The sequence below is a fragment of the Telmatherina bonti genome, assembly GCF_933228915.1.
Source record: "Telmatherina bonti genome assembly, chromosome: 20".
Classification (NCBI taxonomy): Eukaryota; Metazoa; Chordata; class Actinopteri; order Atheriniformes; family Telmatherinidae; genus Telmatherina; species Telmatherina bonti.
In genome coordinates, this window is record NC_136618.1 from 33,267,980 (window position 1) to 33,293,868 (window position 25,889).

At 43.1% G+C, this 25,889-nt stretch overlaps 1 protein-coding gene across 1 annotated transcript in view; it reads left to right on the forward strand.

Moving 5' to 3' along the window:
* Nucleotides 1-3,613: 3,613 nt before the first annotated feature.
* Nucleotides 3,614-25,889, forward strand: part of LOC306770991 (piezo-type mechanosensitive ion channel component 2-like) — a 76,309-nt gene continuing 54,033 nt past the window's right edge. The window contains 11 exon segments of the mRNA XM_079260011.1: nt 3,614-3,692; nt 4,767-4,856; nt 8,835-8,942; nt 9,026-9,068; nt 12,929-13,049; nt 13,781-13,970; nt 15,078-15,291; nt 17,853-18,000; nt 18,073-18,240; nt 18,335-18,449; nt 18,564-18,949. Coding sequence (XP_079116137.1) covers nt 3,629-3,692; nt 4,767-4,856; nt 8,835-8,942; nt 9,026-9,068; nt 12,929-13,049; nt 13,781-13,970; nt 15,078-15,291; nt 17,853-18,000; nt 18,073-18,240; nt 18,335-18,449; nt 18,564-18,949 — 1,647 coding nt within the window. The 5' untranslated portion in view covers nt 3,614-3,628.

The window sequence follows — 25,889 nt, forward strand, 5'->3', positions numbered from 1 at the left end:
CAGAGACGTCTTCTTTCTCAACTGGATCCTGGATCAGAGTTCTGCTGCTGTTGACCTTCTTCCCTGCCATATCCACCCCCAATTAGTCCAGGGAGATGGACCTCCTTCCTGAACCTTGATGGACATTTTCCATCCCAGTCTTGAAGGAAATTTTCCCTCAGGTCCTGCAGTTCTCTGGTCCTGATGGAGGCTAATCTTCCTGGTTCTGGTCCTGATGGAGGCTAATCTTCCTGGTTCTGGTCCTGATGGAGGTTTTCCTTCCTGGTTCTGGTCTTAATGGAGGCTTATCTTCCTGGTTCTGGTCCTGATGGAGGTTTTCCTTCCTGGTTCTGGTCGTCATGGAGGTTTTCCTTCCTGGTTCTGGTCTTAATGGAGGCTTATCTTCCTGGTTCTGGTCTTAATGGAGGCTTATCTTCCTGGTTCTGGTCCTGATGGAGGTTTTCCTTCCTGGTTCTGGTCCTGATGGAGGTTTTCCTTCCTGGTTCTGGTCCTGATGGAGGCTAATCTTCCTGGTTCTGGTCCTGATGGAGGCTAATCTTCCTGGTTCTGGATCCTGATGGAGGTTTTCCTTCCTGGTTCTGGTCCTGATGGAGGTTTTCCTTCCTGGTTCTGGTCCTGATGGAGGTTTTCCTTCCGGGTTCTGGTCCTGATGGAGGTTTTCCTTCCGGGTTCTGGTCCTGATGGAGGTTTTCCTTCCTGGTTCTGGTCCTGATGGAGGTTTTCCTTCCTGGTTCTGGTCCTGATGGAGGTTTTCCTTCCGGGTTCTGGTCCTGATGGAGGTTTTCCTTCCGGGTTCTGGTCCTGATGGAGGTTTTCCTTCCTGGTTCTGGTCCTGATGGAGGTTTTCCTTCCTGGTTCTGGTCCTGATGGAGGTTTTCCTTCCGGGTTCTGGTCCTGATGGAGGTTTTCCTTCCTGGTTCTGGTCCTGATGGAGGTTTTCCTTCCGGGTTCTGGTCCTGATGGAGGTTTTCCTTCCTGGTTCTGGTCCTGATGGAGGTTTTCCTTCCGGGTTCTGGTCCTGATGGAGGTTTATCCTCCCTTTGGGGAGGATGGAGGACCAGTAATGACTTACTTGGAGGGTTGATTTAAACAAACTTTCAGCTGCCTATTTGTGATGTTTTAGGTTCTGACCATCTTGTCTTCATTTCACAACTTGAAGCAACAACTAAACTGGTCAGATTGGTGCCCCCACATCCTGAGAGGAAACTAAAAGAGCAGTTGCCGTGGTTACATGAATAATGATCTTTTAATCTGTTATTATTACTGTTGATATGTTCGTAGATGTGGCTTGTGTCTCCGGGTTTAAAAAGTTTCAGTTCCTGGAAAACCAGGACCACAAAGATCCAGGACCACAGATATAATCTGAGCAACGGGCCGGTCCTGGTCCAGGATCAGAATGGGAGCGGGGAGAGGAGAGGGCTGGTGGTGATGAAGAGCAGAAAACAGAGGAGGAGACATGATGAGTGCAAAGTAAAGCTGAACATGTGGTTTACCTGGACAGGTGTTCAGAGGACTCAGTGATGAAGATGATGATGAAGGTGATGAAGAGAAAGTCCGTCAAAATGGTTTTCGTCCTTGTTTTTCTCCTTTGTCTCTGTGTGTATGTGGATGGATGGATTATTGGTTTTTACCCAGACAGGCTCCTCCCACACAGATTATCCCCCCACACCCCCACGCCCACAGCTGTCCGTCAGGCAGGGGAGGGACTAACCTTTGCAGGGAATCATGGGATATGTAGTAATTTGGTCTGAGGGGTATTCTATTAAATTTATCCAACAAAGACCATATTGGCCTGAAAGTCAGCCTGAAACTAGAGCTCATCAAGCCTCAAGTCCACTAACGTGGCCCAGACTGGTTCCAGACTGGTTCCAGACAGACTGACTTAGTCCCACATCCTGAGGTCTGATAAAGCCTGAAGAACTGATAAACTTTTCAGTTTTTCATCAGTTCTAGTCATCACACAACGCACTAAAAATGTGTGTTTCATTGAGTCAATGTGTGTACGTACGTGTTTGTGTCTGTGTACCCCTGTCTGGAACAGTAGATCCCATCAACTCTGCTTGAGGTTGTCCACCCCGTCTCACCCCCACATCACTGCTGCAGGCTTCCTTCTCTCCACGGTCGATGACTGATCTCTGTGCTCTGAGCACATTCTGACCTCGGGCATGTAGGACCCCACCGCGGTATTTCTGCTGCAGGTGGAGGAGCTGGAGGAGTTAGCTCTGGTGTGTTTCTACTCATTATGTGACGTTTCTCTTCTTTCTCAGCAGATAGAATATTAGAACATATATAAATATATATATATATATATATATATATATATATATATATATATATATATATATATATATATATATATATATATATATATATATATATATATATATATATATATATGTATATATATATATAGATATATATAATGTGTGTGAAGTCTTCGTCGTGCTGCTTCTCCATGACCACTTCGTCTGGTTGGTTGGCCTTTTCAATGTTCTTGGTTTGTATCAGGAAGTCTTACAGGATCCAAGCCCTCTCAGCGTCCACCACTTTGGGAGGCATTGTCTAAGTTGTAACCTGCCGTCTCTGGTGTTTATTTTCTGTTTCCTCCGTGTGTGTTTTTCTCCTTCGGGACTGACTGTAAATATGTTAGTATATCCAGCAGTATTTTAACACACATGCTGTGGTTTTTATAAAGGTAAAAATATTTAAACCCAAAACAGCTGGTCTGAAACCATGAAGGCAGAGTTTGATAGACCTGGTTACTGGAATGAGACCCCAGTCCAAATCCAAATCTGGACTGATACCAGTCTGATCAGGTTACATTACACAGGGCTGATGTAGAACTTGGACTGAACTGGTCCAAGACTTTTTTCTGGACCTGATTTACAAATGTCAGGATAACATAACCTTTGGTGAAATTGACACAATCTGTATGGTATGAAGAATATTGTCACTTGACACAGAAATTAACACGATTTTTCTTTTTCCTCATTATTATTATTATTATTATTATTATTATTATTATTATTATTGTTGTTGTTGTGGTGGTGGTGTTGTTATTGTTGTTTATGATGATGATGATGGGAATTTTGTTATTGATTTAATTTGAGAGGCGGTCTCGTTTCTCTGTTCTCTGATTGGTCCTCTCACCTGTCAATCGGAAAACAGGCGGAGCTTATGAGCAGACCGGGACGCTCTGATTGGTGGATTACAGCTGCTCCCCGGTAATTTTCGGACTGAAAAGTAGAAAGAAAAAAAATAATTCTGGATCCCTCACTTCCAGCACAAGAAGAAAAGAAGAGAAAGAAGAAAGAGAATTTTAAAAACAAAGGAACAAAGAAGAAGAGGAAAGTTTGAGGAGGAGGAGATGTTTGTTCTGGGTGTTTTCCTCCAATAAGTTTGGATTTTGGCTTCAGGACTCGGAACCAGACGGACTGAAGGATCTTGAGCAGCTGAAAACCTCCGTCTGACCTGGAGAATGACACCGAGGTGTGACGGAGCCCTCAGCCGGACCCGCGGCTCCTCCGGCGGACCATTTGGACTGTGACAGACTCCTGTTGCTTCTGGACGGACTGGGACTGGGTCCTAACAAGATCATTTGTTCTTGAGACGGAACACTTAGTCCAGAATGTCCTCGGAGCTGGTCCTGGGTCTGGTCTTCAGAATTCTGTTACCTCTCAGCTTCACTGCTGGTAAGTTCAGAACCAGGTCCACGAGGGGACCCGGTCATCGAGGGGACCGGGTCCACGAGGGGACCCGGTCATCGAGGGGACCGGGTCCACGAGGGGACCAGGTCTGTGACGGGATCTTCAGAGGAAGACAGAAAAAGTTCAAACCTAATCTGACGGATTTTTCCTTTGATCTTCCTGAAAGTTTTTAAAAAGTTCAAAACTGGTTTATGACGCGTTATAATGACTGGATGGATGGATGGATGGATAAAGGGTGGGATGATGACCTTTTTTTTTTACCCTCGACCCCCTATGATCCTATTGTATCTCTGTTCTTATCTGTTGTAAGGCAGCGCTGTAATAGCTGCATGGTCCAAGCTTAAGATCGGTTCTGTTTTTCTCTTTTGTTATGAATGTTACATGTCTGTATGTCAAACCTTGGACGAGCTGGCTTAAACTCTCAATTCCCCCTCGGGGATGAATAAAGTATCTTTGATTTGATTTGATTGATTTGATGATAGATGTATCCATGATGGTGGATGGATGGATGGATGGATGGATGGATAGAGGGATGGATGGGTAAAAGGAGGGATGATACATGTATCCACAGATAGAGGGATGGATGGATAGAGAGATTGATAGAGAGATGGATGGATCCATTGATAGAGGGATGGATGGATAAAAGGAGTTGTGGTAGATGTATCCACGGATAGAGGGATGGATGGATGGATAGAGAGATGGATGGATGGATGGAGGTTTTACCCTGAAGGGATCGTTGTCGACTATTGTTTCAGAAATAATCAATCGTGTTATTGGTTTTAATGACCTGTCAGAGTATCTGATGTCTACTCCGTTCACGGCTCCCTTCCATCGCTGATGAATAATGTTTTCGTGGAAACTGCTGAGTAATATTCCAACAGTTATTGACAACTGGTAAATATCAGGATTGATCATCGACTGTCAGTCAGAAGAAGCTGTTCAGATTATTGATTTTAATCCAGTCACACATATCTGGAGTTTATGGATGCTTTTGTTCTCTACAGAATATTTCCAGGTCTTATCTTCCATGCATTAATATATTGATTACTGTCTTCACAGCCTGTGTGTTGCGGTACAATGGATTCTCTCTGATCTACATCCTGCTGCTGCTCCTGCTGCCGCTGCTGCCCCAACCCACCTCCACCTCAGGTACCAGAACTGATCTATACTTCTAATTAAGTCATGGTACAGTCTGAAGAAGCAGCAAAATCTTTTTATCAGTCCTGCAAAAAAATTATATGATTGCAAAACGCTGACTGAGGAAGAAACAGAAATGTTTTCTGCAAAGTCGTCAGATGAAGAAGCAACTGCAACGACTCGACCAGTTTCTCCACGGGAAACAGTGGAGACACTTCATCATACATGTAAACGTAATAAACACCCTGGGAAATGTGCAGAGCAGTTTATCAATGTTTTCAGGAGGAATTCTCATTGGTGTTGCAGAAGGTATTTAACTTCAGGGGAAGCAGCGGTATGAGGGTCTGAAGTCGTCCTATCAGTTTTACATAAAAGATCCAACCTCATGTGAAGGATCCAGACCTGCCAGTTTTATTCATCCTTACAAGCATGATAATAAACAGAGTTCAGAAACTCAGCTGACCTGCTTCAAACAGATCAAATAGCTGTGTCACCTGAACTCACCTGTTTCCAGATGTGTCACCTGAACTCACCTGTTTCCAGATGTGTCACCTGAACTCACCTGTTTCCAGATGTGTCACCTGAACACACCTGTTTCCAGATGTGTCACCTGAACTCACCTGTTTCCAGATGTGTCACCTGAACTCACCTGTTTCCAGATGTGTCACCTGAACTCACCTGTTTCCAGATGTGTCACCTGAACTCACCTGTTTCCAGATGTGTCACCTGAACACACCTGTTTCCAGCTGTGTCTCACCTGCCATTCTCCTGTTTTCTAAACTTCCTTTGCGTTTGGACAAGTTTTTGACGTCTGTCAACAGAAATCTCTTCATGGGAACGGTTCATGGCTGTTGCTCAGTGTTTTAAACACTTCTAGCAGCCCAGTAAAAGAGTTCTAAACCTATTTGATCAAAGAAACTCCTGCTGGGAAGCCCAACTTAGAGCCCTGATATTATGGATAATCAAAGATAAAGATGCAACATGGGTGGAAATGGAACAAGGGGTTTGCTTGAAGATGTAATCACTGCCTGCTACAGTAAAAGCAGCATAAAAAACACCAAATCTCACATGTAACATGATTGGATTAATCAACCAGTGAAAATATGGTCAACCACACAAAATCTATCAAGGTTGGTGATCAAAGCTATGAAAATGTCAATAAATCCAGATGTTTTAATATGTATTAAACACCAGTGTGGAGAAACAGTGGACTAATATTTATTGACCACAGTTTTAAAGCAGCGGTTTTAAAATAATTTGATCAGGTTAAGTAGAGATGCTACCAGTGTTTATGGTACCAAGGTTAAAGACAAATGGGAAATGGAAGGAAGTGTATTCTAGCAGATGAGGACTGGGAGGACTGGGAGGAAAGACTGGACATAAAATACCTAGCAGCCTCTCATGGAGAGAGCGTAATTGGAATGTGAAGAGGATTTATTTTAACACTCTGATTATTAACCTGAAATGTAGTATTACATCAATACTGGAGGGATTGTGGGTTGGTGGGGGCCTTACCTCATTTATCCTGGGTCTTTCCAAAGGTCGTAGATCTCTGGAAAAGTGTCCAAAAACAAATAAAGTCCAGCATGTTGATCCAGCTTTGTTCAGACTAGGACGTTACCCAAGGATCCTCCAGACAGAAACTAACATATTTACCAAGAATCCTGCTCACGTCAGAAAAGAAAATAATTATAATCCCATGGCTGAAATCCCGCCCCCCCCCCAACCATACAGAAATACATTAGATGTGTGTAGATTAGAAACTTCTGTCAGATGGGAATGAATTGTGAATTATTTCTGTGTTCAATAAACAGAAAAACTCAGCATCTCCAGCTCATCAATGTCTTCCTTATGTTTTACTTTGATGACATCATGAATGCCCAATAATGAGTTCTGACATGATGATGTCATATCCAACTAAGCGGTGATCGGTCTCAGGTGACGGCGGGAAACTGGTCCTTTCCTGAAGGATCTTCCTGAGGAAACTCAGAGAATAGAGCAGTCCATGTCAGGCTGTGACATCACTTCCTGTCTTCTAGTTGTGGTCTAAATGTGGAGGAAAGAATGGAGGGGGGGTTTACAAAGGATGTGTGTTCAGGTATATTTAGTAACTGAACCTAAAGGAGAATCATTCTGTACTCATTGCACAGTAATTACAGTTCAGTTTGGTTTGATTCAGTTTGGTAAGTTTGACTTTGGTTTTGGTTAGGTTCAGGTTTAGTCAGGTTCAGTTTGGTTTTGGTTAGGTTCAGGTTTAGTCAGGTTCAGTTTGGTTTGGTTAGGTTCAGTTTGGTTAGGTTTAGTCAGGTTCAGTTTGGTTTGGTTAGGTTCAGTTTGATTCAGTTTGGTTAGGTTTAGTCAGGTTCAGTTTGGTTTAGTTTGGTTTGGTGAGGTTTAGTCAGGTTCAGTTTGGTTTGGTTAGGTTCAGTTTGATTCAGTTTGGTAAGTTTGACTTTGGTTTTGGTTAGGTTCAGGTTTAGTCAGGTTCAGTTTGGTTTTGGTTAGGTTCAGGTTTAGTCAGGTTCAGTTTGGTTTGGTTAGGTTCAGTTTGGATTGGGTTAGGTTCAGTTTGGTTTGGTTAGGTTCAGTTTGGTTAGGTTTAGTCAGGTTCAGTTTGGTTTAGTTTGGTTTGGTGAGGTTTAGTCAGGTTCAGTTTGGTTTGGTTAGGTTCAGTTTGATTCAGTTTGGTTTGGTTAGGTTCAGTTTGGTTAGGTTTAGTCAGGTTCAGTTTGGTTTAGTTTGGTTTGGTGAGGTTTAGTCAGGTTCAGTTTGGTTTGGTTAGGTTCAGTTTGATTCAGTTTGGTTTGGTTAGGTTCAGTTTGGTTTAGTTTGGTTTGGTGAGGTTTAGTCAGGTTCAGTTTGGTTTGGTTAGGTTCAGTTTGATTCAGTTTGGTTTGGTTAGGTTCAGTTTGGTTCAGTTTGGTTTGGTTAGGTTTAGTCAGGTTCAGTTTGGTTTGGTTAGGTTTAGTCAGGTTCAGTTTGGTTTGGTTTGGTTTAGTTTGGTTCGGTTAGGTACAGTTTGGTTCTGTTAGAGGCAGTTTGTTATAGTATGGTTCAGTTAGGTTCAGTTTGGTTCAGTATGATTTGGTTAGGTTCAGTTTGGTTAAGTTAGATTAGGTTCAGTTTGGTTGAGTAAGATTAGGTTCAGTTTGGTTGTGGTTAGTCAAAAAGCAGAGAACCCCTTCTTTAAAGTCTGTGATCTTAAGTTCCAGGACTCCGTATAGTTTGGAAATGACGTTTTATTTTTAGCGGTTGCTCCTCTGAGATCTCTTGTGATCCCCTGATGAACTCCCGATCATTTGTCCTGTAACATTAAACTTTTCCACATTGCTCTGGGGTCAGCGATGTGGTTGCAGGCCCAGTTCTCCACAGCTGAGTTTGTTGTTGTGACAGAGTTCCACTTCACCTGTTTACCTACTGTATTGTTTACCTACTGTACTGTTTACTTACTGTACTGTTTACCGCCTCTGCTTGGTCTGTTTACATGTGTTGCCCAGAGACAAAATGTCTGCTTATCCACACGTTTAGCTGTGTAGTTCTTGTCCCACAACCACCATCGCCATCGGTTCAACCTGCTTGGAAAGGTGACTAGAGGTGTAGATGTAGAATACACCAGCTGGGATTGTTGGAGGGGAGAAATAATCCACCAAACACGGATTTACTGACCTTTCCTGCTGAGTTTAGTTTGTGGAGCAGAACTAGAAGATGCAGCTGTAGAAGGAATTTAACGATGTTCAGTGAAACGAGATGAACGGTAAACAGCTGGCGATGTTATACACCCGCGCCCAAACATCAGTTCCTCAAACTAAACACTCCAAAGAAATACACAACACAGAGTAAACAACATGAAGTTGTATTTATTTAAAAATACTATAATGATAAAAACGGTTATCATCAATCTCTTATTAAATTATGTTTACCCCCCCCCCCCCCCCCCCCCCATGTGACATCATTTCCTGTTTATGACCCTTTTATGTGTATGTTACCTAGGCAACACCAGTCGATGTGTGATGGCAGCGTGTGTCTCCAGCTTCGTCTTCCTGCTGCTGCAGAGTTTCTTTCAGGTCACCACCATGACGCTGCAGCCTGAACACAACTGTAAGACAAACACGTCCTCATGCACACCAGTTTTACCTGAATGTGTGTGTTTGTGTGTGTGTAATGCGACTGTCTATGTGCAGGCACATCATGGCAGAAAGCTCTCAGTCAGCTCGGCCTGGTGAGGTAAGAATGCCGTCAGTGTGCCATCAGAAGGCCTCCATTTACTAACTGTCACGTTTTGTGGAGGATGTGGAGCCAGAATGCAAGCTGAGGAGGCGGGCAGGTGCAGGGAGAAAGTTTTATGTGAAGTAAAAAAACAGGACAGACGGTAGAAACCAGACAGTAACATGACACTGAACTGGCAATGTGAAAAGGAAACGAAGGGGTGTACACACACACACACACACACACACACAGGTGGGTTAGTAAGGAACAGGTTAATAGGGTGAGCAAAATTTAGCCTAGTGAACTAATGACACAGGAAGCAGAAAGCAAAAACACAGGACAACCTACAAAACGAGACAGAAAACAGCACTAAACCTGACCGTTACTAGCTGGTTACTCTCTTAGTTTTTGGCTATTGTCAGGTTATTATCTGGTTATAAATTGTTTTGTTAGTTACATTTGGTTACAGTCTGGTTATTGTTTAGTTACATTCTGGTTACTATGTGATCACTGTCTTTTTAATGATTGGTTACTCTGGTTTTGGTTATAGTTTAATTATTGCCTAGTTAATATCTGGTTACCACCTTTTTATTCTTTGGTTATTGTGTAGGTATTGTTTGATAACTGTCTGTTTACTGTCTAGTTACTATCTGGTTACTGTCTAGTTATTGTTTGGATAGTTTATGGTTACTATCTGGTTACTGTCTAGTTATTGTTTAGTTGCTATCTGGTTACTGACTAGTTATTACTTGGATACTGTATGGTTATTATCTGGTTACTGACTAGTTATTACTTGGCTACTTGATGGTTACTATCTGGTTACTGTCTAGTTATTGTTTAGTTGCTATCTGGTTACTGACTAGTTATTACTTGGATACTGTATGGTTATTATCTGGTTACTGACTAGTTATTACTTGGATACTTGATGGTTACTATCTGGTTACTGTCTAGTTATTGTTTAGTTGCTATCTGGTTACTGTCTAGTTATTACTTGGATACTGTATGGTTATTATCTGGTTACTGACTAGTTATTACTTGGATACTGTATGGTTATTATCTGGTTACTGACTAGTTATTACTTGGATACTTGATGGTGACGATCTGGTTACTGTCTAGTTATTGTTTAGTTGCTATCTGGTTACTGACTAGTTATTACTTGGAGACTGTATGGTTATTATCTGGTTACTGACTAGTTATTACTTGGATACTTGCTGGTTACTATCTGGTTACTGTCTAGTTATTGTTTGGATACTTTATGGTTACTATCTGGTTACTGTCTAGTTATTGTTTAGTTACTATCTGATTACTGACTAGTTATTACTTGGAGACTGTATGGTTACTATCTGGTTACTGACTAGTTATTACTTGGATACTTTATGGTTATTATCTGGTTACTGACTAGTTATTACTTGGATACTTGATGGTGACGATCTGGTTACTGTCTAGTTATTGTTTAGTTGCTATCTGGTTACTGACTAGTTATTACTTGGAGACTGTATGGTTAGTATCTGGTTACTGACTAGTTATTACTTGGATACTTGATGGTTACTATCTGGTTACTGTCTAGTTATTGTTTGGATACTTTATGGTTACTATCTGGTTACTGTCTAGTTATTGTTTAGTTACTATCTGGTTACTGACTAGTTATTACTTGGAGACTGTATGGTTACTATCTGGTTACTGACTAGTTATTACTTGGATACTTTATGGTTACTATCTGGTTACTGTCTAGTTATTGCATAGTTACTATCTGGTTACTGTCTAGTTATTGTTTGGATACTTTATGGTTACTATCTGGTTACTGTCTAGTTATTGTTTAGTTACTATCTGATTACTGACTAGTTATTACTTGGAGACTGTATGGTTACTATCTGGTTACTGACTAGTTATTATTTGGATACTTTATGGTTATTATCTGGTTACTGACTAGTTATTACTTGGATACTTGATGGTGACGATCTGGTTACTGTCTAGTTATTGTTTAGTTGCTATCTGGTTACTGACTAGTTATTACTTGGAGACTGTATGGTTATTATCTGGTTACTGACTAGTTATTACTTGGATACTTGATGGTTACTATCTGGTTACTGTCTAGTTATTGTTTGGATACTTTATGGTTACTATCTGGTTACTGTCTAGTTATTGTTTAGTTACTATCTGGTTACTGACTAGTTATTACTTGGAGACTGTATGGTTACTATCTGGTTACTGACTAGTTATTACTTGGATACTTTATGGTTACTATCTGGTTACTGTCTAGTTATTGCATAGTTACTATCTGGTTACTGTCTAGTTATTGTTTGGATACTTTATGGTTACTATCTGGTTATTGTCTAGTTATTGTTTAGTTACTATCTGATTACTGACTAGTTATTACTTGGAGACTGTATGGTTACTATCTGGTTACTGACTAGTTATTACTTGGATACTTTATGGTTATTATCTGGTTACTGACTAGTTATTACTTGGAGACTGTATGGTTATTATCTGGTTACTGACTAGTTATTACTTGGATACTTGATGGTTACTATCTGGTTACTGTCTAGTTATTGTTTGGATACTTTATGGTTACTATCTGGTTACTGTCTAGTTATTGTTTGGATACTTTATGGTTACTATCTGGTTACTGTCTAGTTATTGTTTAGTTACTATCTGGTTACTGACTAGTTATTACTTGGAGACTGTATGGTTACTATCTGGTTACTGACTAGTTATTACTTGGATACTTTATGGTTACTATCTGGTTACTGTCTAGTTATTGCATAGTTACTATCTGGTTACTGTCTAGTTACTATCTGGTTACTGTCTAGTTATTGTTTGGATACTTTATGGTTACTATCTGGTTACTGTCTAGTTAATGTCTAACCAGTCTGTTAACTGGTGAATTACCATTTGGTCGCCGTGTGGTTACATTTTAAAACATAACATTTTAACCAGCCGTCTGTGAGTGGATCAGGTTAGCGGTGGGAAAGCTGGCGGGGATGTTTGGTTTACCAGTCAGGTTGACGTTGCGACAAGGAGCTCCGGGTTTAGACGGAGAAGGACAGAGCTCACTAACTCTTACACATGGTGGTAACTGTACACTGGAATCTGCGTGAATTGATTATATAATGCAGGATTCCTGCTGTGAGGTTCAGGCTCTGACAGAACGTCTGAATTAGACAGATCGGAGTTCTTCGTTGTGTCTGTGTTTGTTTTTGAATCAACAGTTTAGTCGTTTTCTGTTTCTCTGCGTCCCTTTTCAGCCTCAGATGTTTCTTTAACCAACAGGAAGTGAAGACAAATGGCCAACCTAAGAGGCAGGTTAATGTCGCAGCCTGTCTCCTCGGAGCAGGATGGCGTCAAACCAGGATGGCCTCAGTGACATCTGAGCCTGTATGTTTGTGTGTGTCAGCAGAAGGAGGTTCAGACAGTAGCCTCTCTGTCTGGACTATAAACTCCTACACACCAATAAACTGGCAGTAACTGGCTGCTAGTGAACCACATGTTCCCTGTGGACTTGTCTTCTGACTGGGGGCTGGACCTTGTCCTGTTAATGTAAACATTACATATGAGTCTCATCTGTTGTTGTTCCTTATTTATTTATAGTGTGGATTTGTGTTTAATCCTTAAAGCTGTTGTGATCAGGTCTTGGGATCATTTTGTGTTTCGGGGTTTTCGTGTTCTTGAGGCGCTGTAGAGACAACGTGCAGCTCGGTTAACTCACATTTCCTCGTGTTTTGTTGTAAACAGACAGAAATGCTGCTGCTAGCAGACATGTGGAGCTGGGAATGTTAAAACACTTTGAACCTCAGTGTGTTTGTTCGTTTCCTGAAGCGTTTCTGACCATCTGGACCAAATAACCCCAAAGAGCCACTGAAAGTCTGTGTGTCTGTCAGTCTGTCAGGAAGTGACGCAACATCTGCACTGAGGCAGCTGCTTCCAGATGTTGGCGTTCTGGTGGTCAGCCTGCTGACGTGGAGGCTGATTGGGAGGCTGGACGCCGCCACACACACACAGGTAACACAACTCAGAGCAGACCAACAGGTGTAACCTTGTTAAGACGTCTCCTCTTCTTTCCTAATGAGCTTAACTCTCCATCAGAGAGTAACTCAGGAGGATATTTATTAACCGTAAACTTGTTATGTGACTTCATGGGACACACACACACGCACACACACACACACACACACACACACACACACACACACACACACACACACACACACACACACACACACACACACTGACAATGTATTGATTTGAGCTCATGTTCAGTTATCATTTTATTATTAGTCGTCTTGGATTCTATTTGTGATGCTGGACCTCACAGATCCAGTAGAACCTGAGTTGGACCTCACAGATCCAGTAGAACCTGCGCTGGACCTCACAGATCCAGTAGAACCTGCGCTGGACCTCACAGATCCAGTAGAACCTGAGCTGGACCTCACAGATCCAGTAGAACCTGCGCTGGACCTCACAGATCCAGTAGAACCTGCGCTGGACCTCACAGATCCAGTAGAACCTGCGCTGGACCTCACAGATCCAGTAGAACCTGAGCTGGACCTCACAGATCCAGTAGAACCTGCGCTGGACCTCACAGATCCAGTAGAACCTGAGCTGGACCTCACAGATCCAGTAGAACCTGCGCTGGACCTCACAGATCCAGTAGAACCTGAGCTGGACCTCACAGATCCAGTAGAACCTGAGAGCGGCGCTATCAGACTAAACCACCAACTTGTCATGGTCAGGTAGAAGACACGCAGCAGGAGGTGGTGGCTGAAGAGGACCTCCATGATGGAGACGATGAGAGGGATGAGGGTAGCAGAAACAAGGTTCTGCTGAAACTGGAGGTTCTGATCCGTAAAGCCCGGCTAATGGTGGGGGCCATGACAACAACTGGAGCAAAAATCCTGCTGACCACTTTACTGGGCCTGACAGGTAACCACACCATTCTCACTTAACCAGTGTATGACTTGCAGTTAACTGGTATAGCATCCACAGATAACCAGTATGAGTCCAGGTTAACCAGTATATGACTGTCAGTAAACTAGTTGCACTAGCTGCAGTGGGCTGCACGGGGTCTCCCTACCTATGTGTAGGTTCTCTTCAGGTCCTCCGGCTTCCTCCCACCGTCCAATGACATGCATGTTAGGTTAACTGGTTACTCTAAATCCTCCCTAGTAGTGGGTGTGAGCGTAAATGGTTGTTGGTCTCTCTGTGCTGGACCCGGGATGGACTGGAGACCTGTCCTGGTGTATCTGCCTCTCGCCCAGTGGTTGCTGGGATAAACTCCAGCTTCTTGTGACCCTTAATTGGACTAAAAGGTTGATAAAATGAAATGAATGAAAAAAATAGTATTTTCCTCTAAGATAACCAGTACACAAGTCTTACTCAACCAGTGTATGACCAGTATGTGAGTCATAGTTCATTCGAGCATTAATCCTTATTAACTCTTATATGACTCAGTTAACCAGTGTTTGACTCATAGTTAATCATTATATGACTCAGTTAACTCCTGGTTAACCAGTATGACTCCCAGTTAAAAAGTATATGTCTCTTTTGACCAGTTAAGCAGTATAGGACACAATTAACCAGTGTTTGACTTCTGGTTAACGATTATAGGACTCAGTTAACTCCCAATTAACCAGAATGACTCCTGGGTAACCAGTGTAGAATTAATATAACCAGAGTATGACTAATGGATAACCAGTATAGGACTCAGTTAACCAGTGTATGACTCCTGGTTAATCAGTATATGACTCAGTTAACTCCTGGTTAACCAGTATGACTCCCAGTTAAACGGTATATGACTCATTTGACCGGTGATTGTCTGGTTAACCAGTATAGGAGTCAGTTAACCATTGTTTGACTCCTGGTTAATCAGTATATGACTCAGTCCTGGTTAACCAATATAACTCCCAGTTAAACAGTATATGACTCATTTGACCAGTGGTGACTTCTGGATAACCAGTATAGGACTCAGTTAACCAGTGTATGACTTCTGATTAACCAGTACTTCCACCTCCCTCGCCCTCACCCCTCCAGGCATCATGTTCCCCTCCCTGTCCTCCCTCCTTTATCTAACCTTTTTCCAGGTAATATGTACCTGGTGGGCGTGGTCAGGCAAAGTCCCACCCCTCATCACCAGGTGTGTGTCTGTGATGTCACTGGTCTACTCAGCTGCCCACCTACTGCTCTTCTACTGCTACCAGCTACCATCACTGCAGGAGGTGTGGCCTCCTAACAGCACCTCCTCCAGGTAATTCTCCTCCCTGTGCAAATGCACAGCGGTACCTGCCTCTTCAGCAGGTAAATGGGGAAATAACGGGAAGGTGCAGAAGAGAAGAAATACATAAACAAGAGGTTAAAATTTTCTGCTTTTTTTTATTTAACCATCTTTTAACCAGGTAAGTCAATTAAGAACTAACTCTCCTTTACAATGATGTCCTGGTTCCAAGTGATGCAGGACAAGAATGAGAGCAGGGCTTGACCGACCTTGTCCGAGTGTCCTGGTTGTGTCCACAACTGCATCCACCAGCTGCTGTTAAAACATGGAAGGAAACCCTGAACACAGCACTGGCCACTAGCCGAGGAACTGACTTAAAAACCACGGCAGCATAACAGATGAATGAAAATACGACGTTGTTTGAGACGTACTGGAAATGGACCGTATGTCCATCCATTAGTCAGTAATCCTACCGAGTAAACATTCACCCTTCTACAGACCAGCTCTGATGGACTGACACATATGATGTCATGAGGATCTGCAACGGTACATGTTGCTGGTTAAAACACACCTCATAATGCTCCTTTAGCATATAAAAATCCATGATTGATTACTAAATGGATCGTTGGTCATGAAATGACTAGAAACCTAATCAGACTGATTGATAATTAATCATTTATTTGGCAACAATTAGTTAATTTAATTTGATTACTTAATGATGAGTATCTTACCTGTTTTCTAGTGACTAGTTCTGAGTAACCAGCTACTTCTGAGTTCTGTTTGCTGTTTGCTTACCAGTCTTGACCAGCAGTAGTTCTGCAGGACTTCATCATTAACTCATCAGCCTTTAAGCTTTTATTGCTTCCTGAAGTAAAGTAAAAACTCTTTCTGAGCATTTAATGAGTAATGATGCAGAAGAATGATGGCCAGAGTAATTCTGTGAATGTATTTTCCGTACATGTACACTGTCGCGTAATGTCGAGGGATATCTGTAATCATAACGGTCTGACAACATGTGACTTCTAACAAAGCTGCTCTATAAGTAAAGATGGACACTCTGTGCATCTTTGACAAATCCAGACAGCGAATGAGTTCAGGCAACAAAATTCTTCATGTGAAGCTTAGTGAAGCACTGAATCCGTTGATGTGTCGGCCATGAAGCTGACTCAGTGCTTTTGGTCCATACAGAGTGCGCCATCGGCTGGCTGAGTGTGTGTAATGCAACTGAAGGGAGGCATTGACAGGACTGGGTTCATCCACGGCTGTCACGGGTCTGATCTTTGACTGGAATATTCTCTGTCCCTCTGGCAGACATGAGTTGGACAGCTGTTTGCTAAATTGATTTATCAGCTACTCCATAATAAATAACATTATTATATAAGTGAATATAATGTTTAGAAAAAAAAATTTCTTTTGAAAATTGTTTCATAGCTGGAAAATGTGGATTCATAATAAAGAATCTGCAATTATAAATTACATTTCTTATTTTTAACTTTTCATGCTAATTCTCAAAGACAAATACTTAAAATACATAAAATGTCATCTGTGTAAAATCAAACACAAAATGTTTATTAAGTTATATATATATATGCACAACTTTAGATCAATATGCACTAATGTGTAATTGTGCACACAAATCCTAACTGACAGTTCTGTAATGCCATATTAATGACTGACCATTAAGTGATCATTAAGTAATCATTTGCTAGTTTGTCCGGTTTCACAAGAGTGCAAAGCTTAGGTCATCAATAATAATCATCAGTCCCTGATTAAATCAGATACTAAGTAAATAAGTATTCTGTCAGGCCCGTAAGATTTAGTGTTACAAATTTTATTGCTACATAATCAATAAATAACAACGACCATCATCATGGATGAAAATATGGATTAGCACTGTACTATGTACTAATTTCTACCAAGAGTTACTCCAGACTAGGCATGATAATAACTCTCGCAATAACTAAACCTACATAAATTAGGCTGCCAGCTTGGTAGTTAGCCTGTATGCTAATCCGATAGTTGGACTGGCTGCTAGCCCAGTTGTTAGCCTGGCTGCTAGCCTGATTGTTAGCCTGACTGCTAGCCCAGTTGTTAGCCTGGCTGCTAGCCTGATTGTTAGCCTGGATGCTAGCCCAGTTGTTAGCCTGGCTGCTAGCCTGCTTGTTAGCCTGGCTGCTAGCCTGATTGTCAGCCCAGTTGTTAGCCTGGCTGCTAGCCTGATTGTCAGCCCAGTTGTTAGACTGGCTGCTAGCCTGATTGTCAGCCCAGTTGTTAGACTGGCTGCTAGCCTGATTGTCAGCCCAGTTGTTAGACTGGCTGCTAGCCTGATTGTCAGCCCAGTTGTTAGACTGGCTGCTAGCCTGATTGTTAGCCCAGTTGTTAGACTGGCTGCTAGCCTGATTGTTAGCCTGGCTGCTAGTCGTCTCCAGGCTAGTCTAGCTGCACAGAATGAATCTCCATGGTAACTGATATATTAATGCTTTTGTAAAACTCATTCAGGTATTGGTTCAGCCAGGATAAGCAGAAAGTCCTGGTGGACTGTGCTGCCCCTTGCTGATTGTCTGTGTATTGATTATTGACTGAACTGTGATCAGGGTGCTAGGTGTGGTTCCTGTGGTCCTGGTGGACTGTGTTAACCCCTGGAGTCTACAGGTGAACCCTGAGCTCAGCTGGTACCACTTCAGTAGCCCTCTGATGCTGCTGCTGCTCTACCACACCGTCGCCTGTCTTTGGAGGAACCAGGTGAGGATGAGGTCATCACATACATGTGCTACTTGCGTCCTGGAGCCTGACAGGTGTCACGTGTTTCCACAGCTGATTGACAGGTCTCAGGGCAGGAACGAAGAGAATGTAGAGTCAATGGTCAGGGGGAGCTGTGACATCATCACCTCCACCAGCATCTTGAGCGACGAGGTCAGCTGTGACATCCCAGCTGAGCGACGGAGAGTGCTATGGAGGAGAGCTCATGAAGATAAGAATGCTGTAAACATGTTTTCAGAAAGATCATCTCATTCAGTACTGTCACACATGTTTACATCATTGTTTACATCAGTAAACCCTGCTCCCTGTCTTTCAGGCACAACTGTCCTCTTCCAGTGACGGCCCCTCTGACTCGTTTGCTCCGCCCACACAGAGCACCGCCTTGGGGCTGGATATGTATTCCACCCCTCACTGCTCCTTCAGCCAATCAGGTGAGTGTGTGGAAGCGGATCAGTGGAGCAACTTGTGCATACGATTGATCAAGATGAAGACTCAACTCTGATCAGTGACTAGTGACGGGTCTGCTCTTGTCCTTGCGGCCACAGACACACTGGAAACATGTGTTTTTGAAGGAGATGGATGGGAAGAAGATTGTGAGGAGGATGTTAGGAGTTTTGAGGAGGCGCGGGGTGGCGCCACCTCCGTGGCCTTGGGCTTCCTCCTCAAACAGAGCTATATCGGTGCTCTGATCTCCATGATGGCCTGGTCCATCACATATGTGTCCTGGCTAACCTGCGTGCTGCTGCTCTGGTCCTGCGTCCTGTGGATGATGCGAGAGCGCCGTCGCTATACACTGATGTCATCGCCCTGGCTGGTTGCCTACGGCAACTTGCTGGTGGTACTACAGTATATCTACAGCTTCCCCTCCCTACAGGAAATCCCTGGACTGTTCCCACGCAATCACGACCCCTGCAGGGAACTCGCCTCCAAGGTACGACCACTGAATGCGACTGACAGCTACATACTACCTACTTTTAATTTTAAAATTTTTTTCTTATTTTATAATGTTTTGATGTTTCTATACAGCACTATGAATCTTGCCCTTACCTAAGAGAAGTATGTATGACTTTAGAAGTATTGGTCCAAGTACAGAACCCTGAAGAACTCCATGACTTACTCATCTGGAAGTGTGTGAGGAAGACTCATCATTTACATTAACAACTAAAATCTATCAAAAATTACTTTGATAGATTTCACTGACCAGCCTGATTCCGATTCCAATCCCAATCAAGTCTATGTAGCAAAGAGCTGTGATCAATAGTGTCAAATTCAGCACTGAGGTCTAACAGGACCAGTCCAGACAGGAGTCCTTTACTGAGGCCAAGAAGAGCCGTATGGTAACTTTCACCAGTGCTGTCTCTGTCCAGTGATGAGCTCACATATCCTGCCAATAGAGATACGCTGATCAAAGCTAACACAGATGCATTCATTCAGAGAAAACCTTTAAACAGTCTGGTTGGCATGGGTGTACAGCACAAGTTAAAGGTTTAGATCAGGCCTGGGCAAATCTGGTCTTCGAGGACCGCAGTCCTGCAGGTGCTGGGAGTTGCCCTGCTGCAACACACCTGACTCAAATCAGTGGGTTATTAAAAGAGTTTGATGTGTGTCCGGTGTGTTGTAGCAGAGAAACTCCTAACCTCTGCAGGACTGCAGTCCTAGAGGACTTGAGAGCCCACCCCTGGTTTAGATGAAGCTGCCATGGTGGTTAAATCGTACCGCTTTTCCACCAGACTGGCCCAAGTTTTGGTTGGAGGCCAGATCCTGACATAGTGCCTGTTCTCTGGTTTTCCACTGCCTAAGCACTGGTTCCTGGCTCTCAAAACTGGTTCTTAACAGGCACAAACATTTTGCTGGGACAGAGCAAAGAACCACTTGGTTGCATCAACAGTTGGGGTTGGGGTTATGTGGCCAACAAAAAAGCACTAAAACATTGAACCGCCATCTTCCCACTAGAGCAGCCATGAAAATATAGACCAACAAATTTGGTCAGAAGAGGAGACCCATTGTTTGTGTGCACTGTGGTCATCCCCTGAAATTCAGAATAAACTGAAGTTTTCCACAAATTGCTGCACAGTAAATCCGGAACAATGGGATCCCACCAGTATCTTGACCGTGGAGGTGTCTAGGCAACCTCTACACCAGAATTCACCTTAAGACCATCCAAAAAATTAAATGAAATTACTTTATTAATCCCAGAGGATAATTGCAATGGTGTAATGGGTATAAATGTTGCTTGTACTGCTATAAATATAGCCCTTTCTAAGTTGACCTACAACCTTATGAACTGACTTTGAATCATCCCCTTTTCTCATTAAACAAGCGTGCTGTCGTTGATATTCAAATATTGACGATCGACCATGAACAGATTTAGTTTTCCATACCAGTTTAGTCCAGTTTAGGGACACTGGAGTCTATTTCAGCCAGTAGCAGGTGAGAAGTTGTCCATTAAGGACCAACACAGAGAGAAAAACAACCACTAACACCTAGGAATGACTTAGTGCCCCAACAACCTGACATCAGAAAGGCCCCATGCATACACTGGGAGAACATGTAAACCCCACACAGAAAGACCACTGTTGGAACCCAACCTAGGCTCGAACCAGTGACCTTCTTGCTATGAGGCTGCAGTACTGGTCTTTACACCACTGTAATACTGACTGAAACATACTGCTATTGACTGCTACTGACCACTGCTGTGACTGACTCAGTGAATATTCCAGACATACAGGCTGTTAAGGAACTGCCAGCATCCACCATGTCTTTATTACGTGCTCTCCAACATGCCGTTTCAAGCTACACCTGCGTCTGAACTCAAGCATTTCCACGCACCTTCTATTCCTGTGATTTGCATTTCAAAATTTGTTTGTTTATTGTTTATTTCAAACAGTAATTAGATTATAACTCAAACATGAATATAAAACAACAAAGCAAACAAAATTAAGAGGTCACACATGTGACGCAAAATACACATATATATATATATATATATATATATATATATATATATATATATATATATATATATATATATATATGTATGTGTATATATATATATATATATATATATATATATATATATATAATAGGGAACAATCTATATGTTCGAAAAGGAGTAGGAAGAAGTGTAAAACTTATTAAATCCTTCCCCTTTTTCTAACTACAAGCATAAATCTACATGTAAACCCAGAATTAAAGCTTCATACATCAGACCATGCTTCTTAGCCGAACCCCCATTATAGATCTTCACTCACACATAATCACTCCAGACTACATTATCCATGATCATGCAATCCAAAACATAACAACGAACAGTACTCCATCATATTTGTTACGATTAACAATCATCTGTGCCTAAATACTACAACATAATCCGCCAAGCACATCCATGTGCTACCTGTAAATGCATATTAAGCCTACTCATTCCCATACCTTTTGAATATACTCTGTTTATATTTTTTCTTAAATAGGATGATGTTTGGATATTATTTCATCTCCACATTCAGTACGTTTCAAAATCAAGGTCCTCCTCAGTGCAGGTAATTAAACATGTCATGAAAAATACATAACAGTACGAGGTCAGTATGGAAATAAGAAGTCACATCGTTTAAAACCCTTCACAGATATTATGTGAAACATCAACATGCTCTCTTTGGCCAAGATTAATAAGTCTGGATGAGTGAACATTAAAAGCAGATGTGTTCCCAGGTAAACAATGTGTTTTATCTAATTGTTTAATTGGTTTCTTTATTTATCATTCTGTTCATGACTACTCAGTTAAAGGTCCAGGAGTTGTCTTGGTTTTATGGCACAGTCAGGAGCTGGAGCATAGCGTAGGCTCAGGCTGTGGGCGACTCATGTCAAGTCAAGAAGGTCTTGTCGGTCTCACCTTAAGGTCCGTCTTTTGCTGGCCTTGACTTTGTAGCTGCGTAGTTTCTGCAGATGTCTGTCTTTGTCCATTTTCCTGCTGTAACCAAACATGCTCCGGCATACAGCGATGGAAGAGGGCTCTGTCCATGCTGGCTCTCTTGCCTCTTGGCTTTCACTGGTCACTCAAGGTCGCAGCTGTTCTGCTGCAGCAGGCAAGATGGAGCGTGTATTTGGCATGTCACACTTTGTTACTGTTTCTTCTGTGTGTTTGTCAATGCCTGGACTAAATATGTCGGGCTCTGTATGTCTTCTCTATATCAAAATAAGTTGCACCATGTCTTCTCTGTGAGGAACAATGATTGTCTCACCTTCCAGCAGAATGACATCTGCCTCTGTAATCTTGTTTCGGTGGTTCCTGAATTCCCTGTTTGGAGGGGGACATAAGTTCCTTGTCTCTGGTCAGACTGTCTGCATAACACGTCTGTGGGTGGACAGCTGCTCATCATTAGCTGTGGATGTCTTAATGTCACCGAGCCTTTCTCTATTCATTGGCGCTGTGTTGACGGCAGTGTGGACTTAGGTCTCGAGCTCGTGAGCTGTCCTCGTTATCCCTGGGTTTTCTGGACAAGGTGTCGGCCACTGGGATGTCGTTGCCTGGTTGGTGGATGAGAGCTGTATCTCTGGAGTGAAAGCAGCATGCATGGCAGGTGTGGTGATGGCCTTGTTGTAGCAGGTATCTGAGAGGTGCACTTGGTCTGCTAGCTTGGGAACAACCATGTGAAGAAATGTTTCCAGCTCTTTTTGGTGACTGTAGGTCTTGTTCTGCTTTCCGCTTGATGAGGTCTGGTTTCCGTTGGGTTTCTCATGGGTTTGTTTCCTAAAAAACTCAACTCAGTGATGCAGATGCAACATGTATCTGGGTTCAACTTCCAAGTCTCTTCCTCTGGTCCAGGTGAGCATGGCTTTGAGGTTGTAATCATGCTTTTGCTTTCCCAAAGACAACAATGTTAGCCATGACGTTGTTAGCAACGTCCTTCACAATGTCGAGCCAGATCTGTGAGCTGGACTACCTTTCATGTCATGGTGTCTGTTTCTATGTTGTGTAGACCTGTCTTCAGATGGTCTCTCAGCGTGGATGGGACCTCCTGGGTGGGCATCCCACTGGTGTTGTATTGGTGTCTATTTCAAAGCTGCAGTCACTTTGGAATTTACCTGTGTAAAGACGGATGAATCCTCTTTGAATATGTCAGTGGGCTGGGTGGCATACTGTGGGGCTGTGACTGCATACACCACTGGTTCTAGAGATCGCTCTTTAGCCGAGCATGCTAGGACAAGTGGGCCATTGCAGTTCTCAACGAAGACCTGTTCAGTTATTGATCTGTCTGTGTAAGTACTTTCCAGGTTGTAGTAACCTTTCACCTTGAGTTGGTTCCCCCGTGTAGCCTGTGTTTGTCTTTCGTTAACTGTTGTGTGTCACAGTGGATGATTTGTTCACCAGTATGCACCTCCCTGCCATGCTTTGTGTATAGTGTGGGCTTTGGTTACTACTGGCTACTATTAACTCAAACTCATTCCTACTAACAAAAACTATTACTACTGATTACTATAAACTAAATAAATTTGAACTTAAATAAATTTGAACTTACACCAATTAGTATGACTAATACTTACTACAATTAATTCTGTTATCTAAAGCAGATTATCATCACTACAACTAACTCAACCAGATTACTAGTGATAATTACTTAGTAAAACCAATTACCACTCACTACTGTTAATTCATACCGATTACTACTGAAAACTCCTACTACTGACTACTAGAAACTAAATCCAATTATTTTCACTATTAACTAAAACCTATTAGTATGACTACTACTTACTAAAACTGTTACTACTGACTACTGTTATCTAAAGCAGATTATCATGACTACAACTAACTCAACCAGATTACTAGTAATAACTACTAACTAAAACCAATAACCGCTGACAACTGTTAACTCATACTGATTACTACTGACTAACACTAACTAAAACAGGTTACTATTACTACTGACTATTATTAACAAAAACTGATTACTATCTCTACTATTATTATTTATTTTGTTTCTACTAACTTCTATGTGCCATGTTGCACCATTACACAGGAATAAGTCCTAGTTTGGGAAACTTCTCACTGACAGTGGCAATAAAACTGACCCTGACCCTGGCTCTGGCTCTTACTCTGACGCTGACGCTGACTCTGATCCTGACGCTGATCCTGACTCTGACTCTGACTCTGATCCTGACGCTGATCCTGACACTGATCCTGACGCTGACTCTGACTCTGATCCTGACGCTGATCCTGACTCTGATCCTGACGCTGACTCTGACTCTGATCCTGACGCTGATCCTGACTCTGACTCTGATCCTGACGCTGACACTGATCCTGATGCTGACGCTGATCCTGACTCTGATCCTGACGCTGACTCTGACTGTGACTCTGACGCTGATCCTGACGCTGACTCTGATCCTGACGCTGATCCTGACTCTGATCCTGACGCTGATCCTGACTCTGATCCTGACGCTGACTCTGACTCTGATCCTGACGCTGACACTGATCCTGATGCTGACGCTGATCCTGACTCTGATCCTGACGCTGACTCTGACTCTGATCCTGACGCTGACACTGACGCTGATCCTGACGCTGACTCTGATCCTGACGCTGATCCTGACTCTGATTCTGACTCTGACTCTAATCCTGACGCTGATCCTGACTCTGATCCTGACGCTGACTCTGACTCTGATCCTGACGCTGACACTGATCCTGATGCTGACGCTGATCCTGACTCTGATCCTGACGCTGACTCTGACTCTGACTCTGATCCTGACGCTGACACTGATCCTGACGCTGACTCTGATCCTGACGCTGACTCTGACTCTGATCCTGACGCTGACTCTGACGCTGATCCTGACGCTGACTCTGATCCTGACGCTGATCCTGACTCTGATTCTGACTCTGACTCTAATCCTGACGCTGATCCTGACTCTGACGCTGATCCTGACTCTGATCCTGACTCTGACGCTGATCCTGACTCTGATCCTGACTCTGACGCTGATCCTGACTCTGATCCTGACTCTGACCCTGACGCTGACTCTGACTCTAATCCTGACGCTGATCCTGACGCTGATCCTGACTCTGACGCTGATCCTGACTCTGATCCTGACTCTGACCCTGACGCTGACTCTGACTCTAATCCTGACGCTGATCCTGACTCTGACGCTGACTCTGACTCTAATCCTGACTCTGATCCTGACTCTGACCCTGACGCTGACTCTGACTCTAATCCTGACGCTGATCCTGACTCTGACCCTGACTCTGATCCTGACGCTGATCCTGACTCTGACGCTGATCCTGACTCTGACCCTGACGCTGATCCTGACTCTGACGCTGATCCTGACTCTGACGCTGATCCTGACTCTGACGCTGATCCTGACTCTGATCCTGACTCTGACTCTAATCCTGACGCTGATCCTGACTCTGATCCTGACTCTGACCCTGACGCTGACTCTGACTCTAATCCTGACGCTGATCCTGACTCTGATCCTGACTCTGATCCTGACTCTGACCCTGACTCTGATCCTGACTCTGACCCTGACGCTGATCCTGACGCTGATCCTGACTCTGACTCTGACGCTGATCCTGACTCTGACGCTGATCCTGACTCTGATCCTGACTCTGATCCTGACTCTGACCCTGACGCTGACTCTGACTCTAATCCTGACGCTGATCCTGACTCTGATCCTGACTCTGATGCTGACTCTGACTCTAATCCTGACTCTGATCCTGACTCTGACCCTGACGCTGACTCTGACTCTAATCCTGACGCTGATCCTGACTCTGACCCTGACGCTGATCCTGACTCTGACGCTGATCCTGACTCTGACCCTGACGCTGATCCTGACTCTGACGCTGATCCTGACTCTGACCCTGACGCTGATCCTGACTCTGACGCTGATCCTGACTC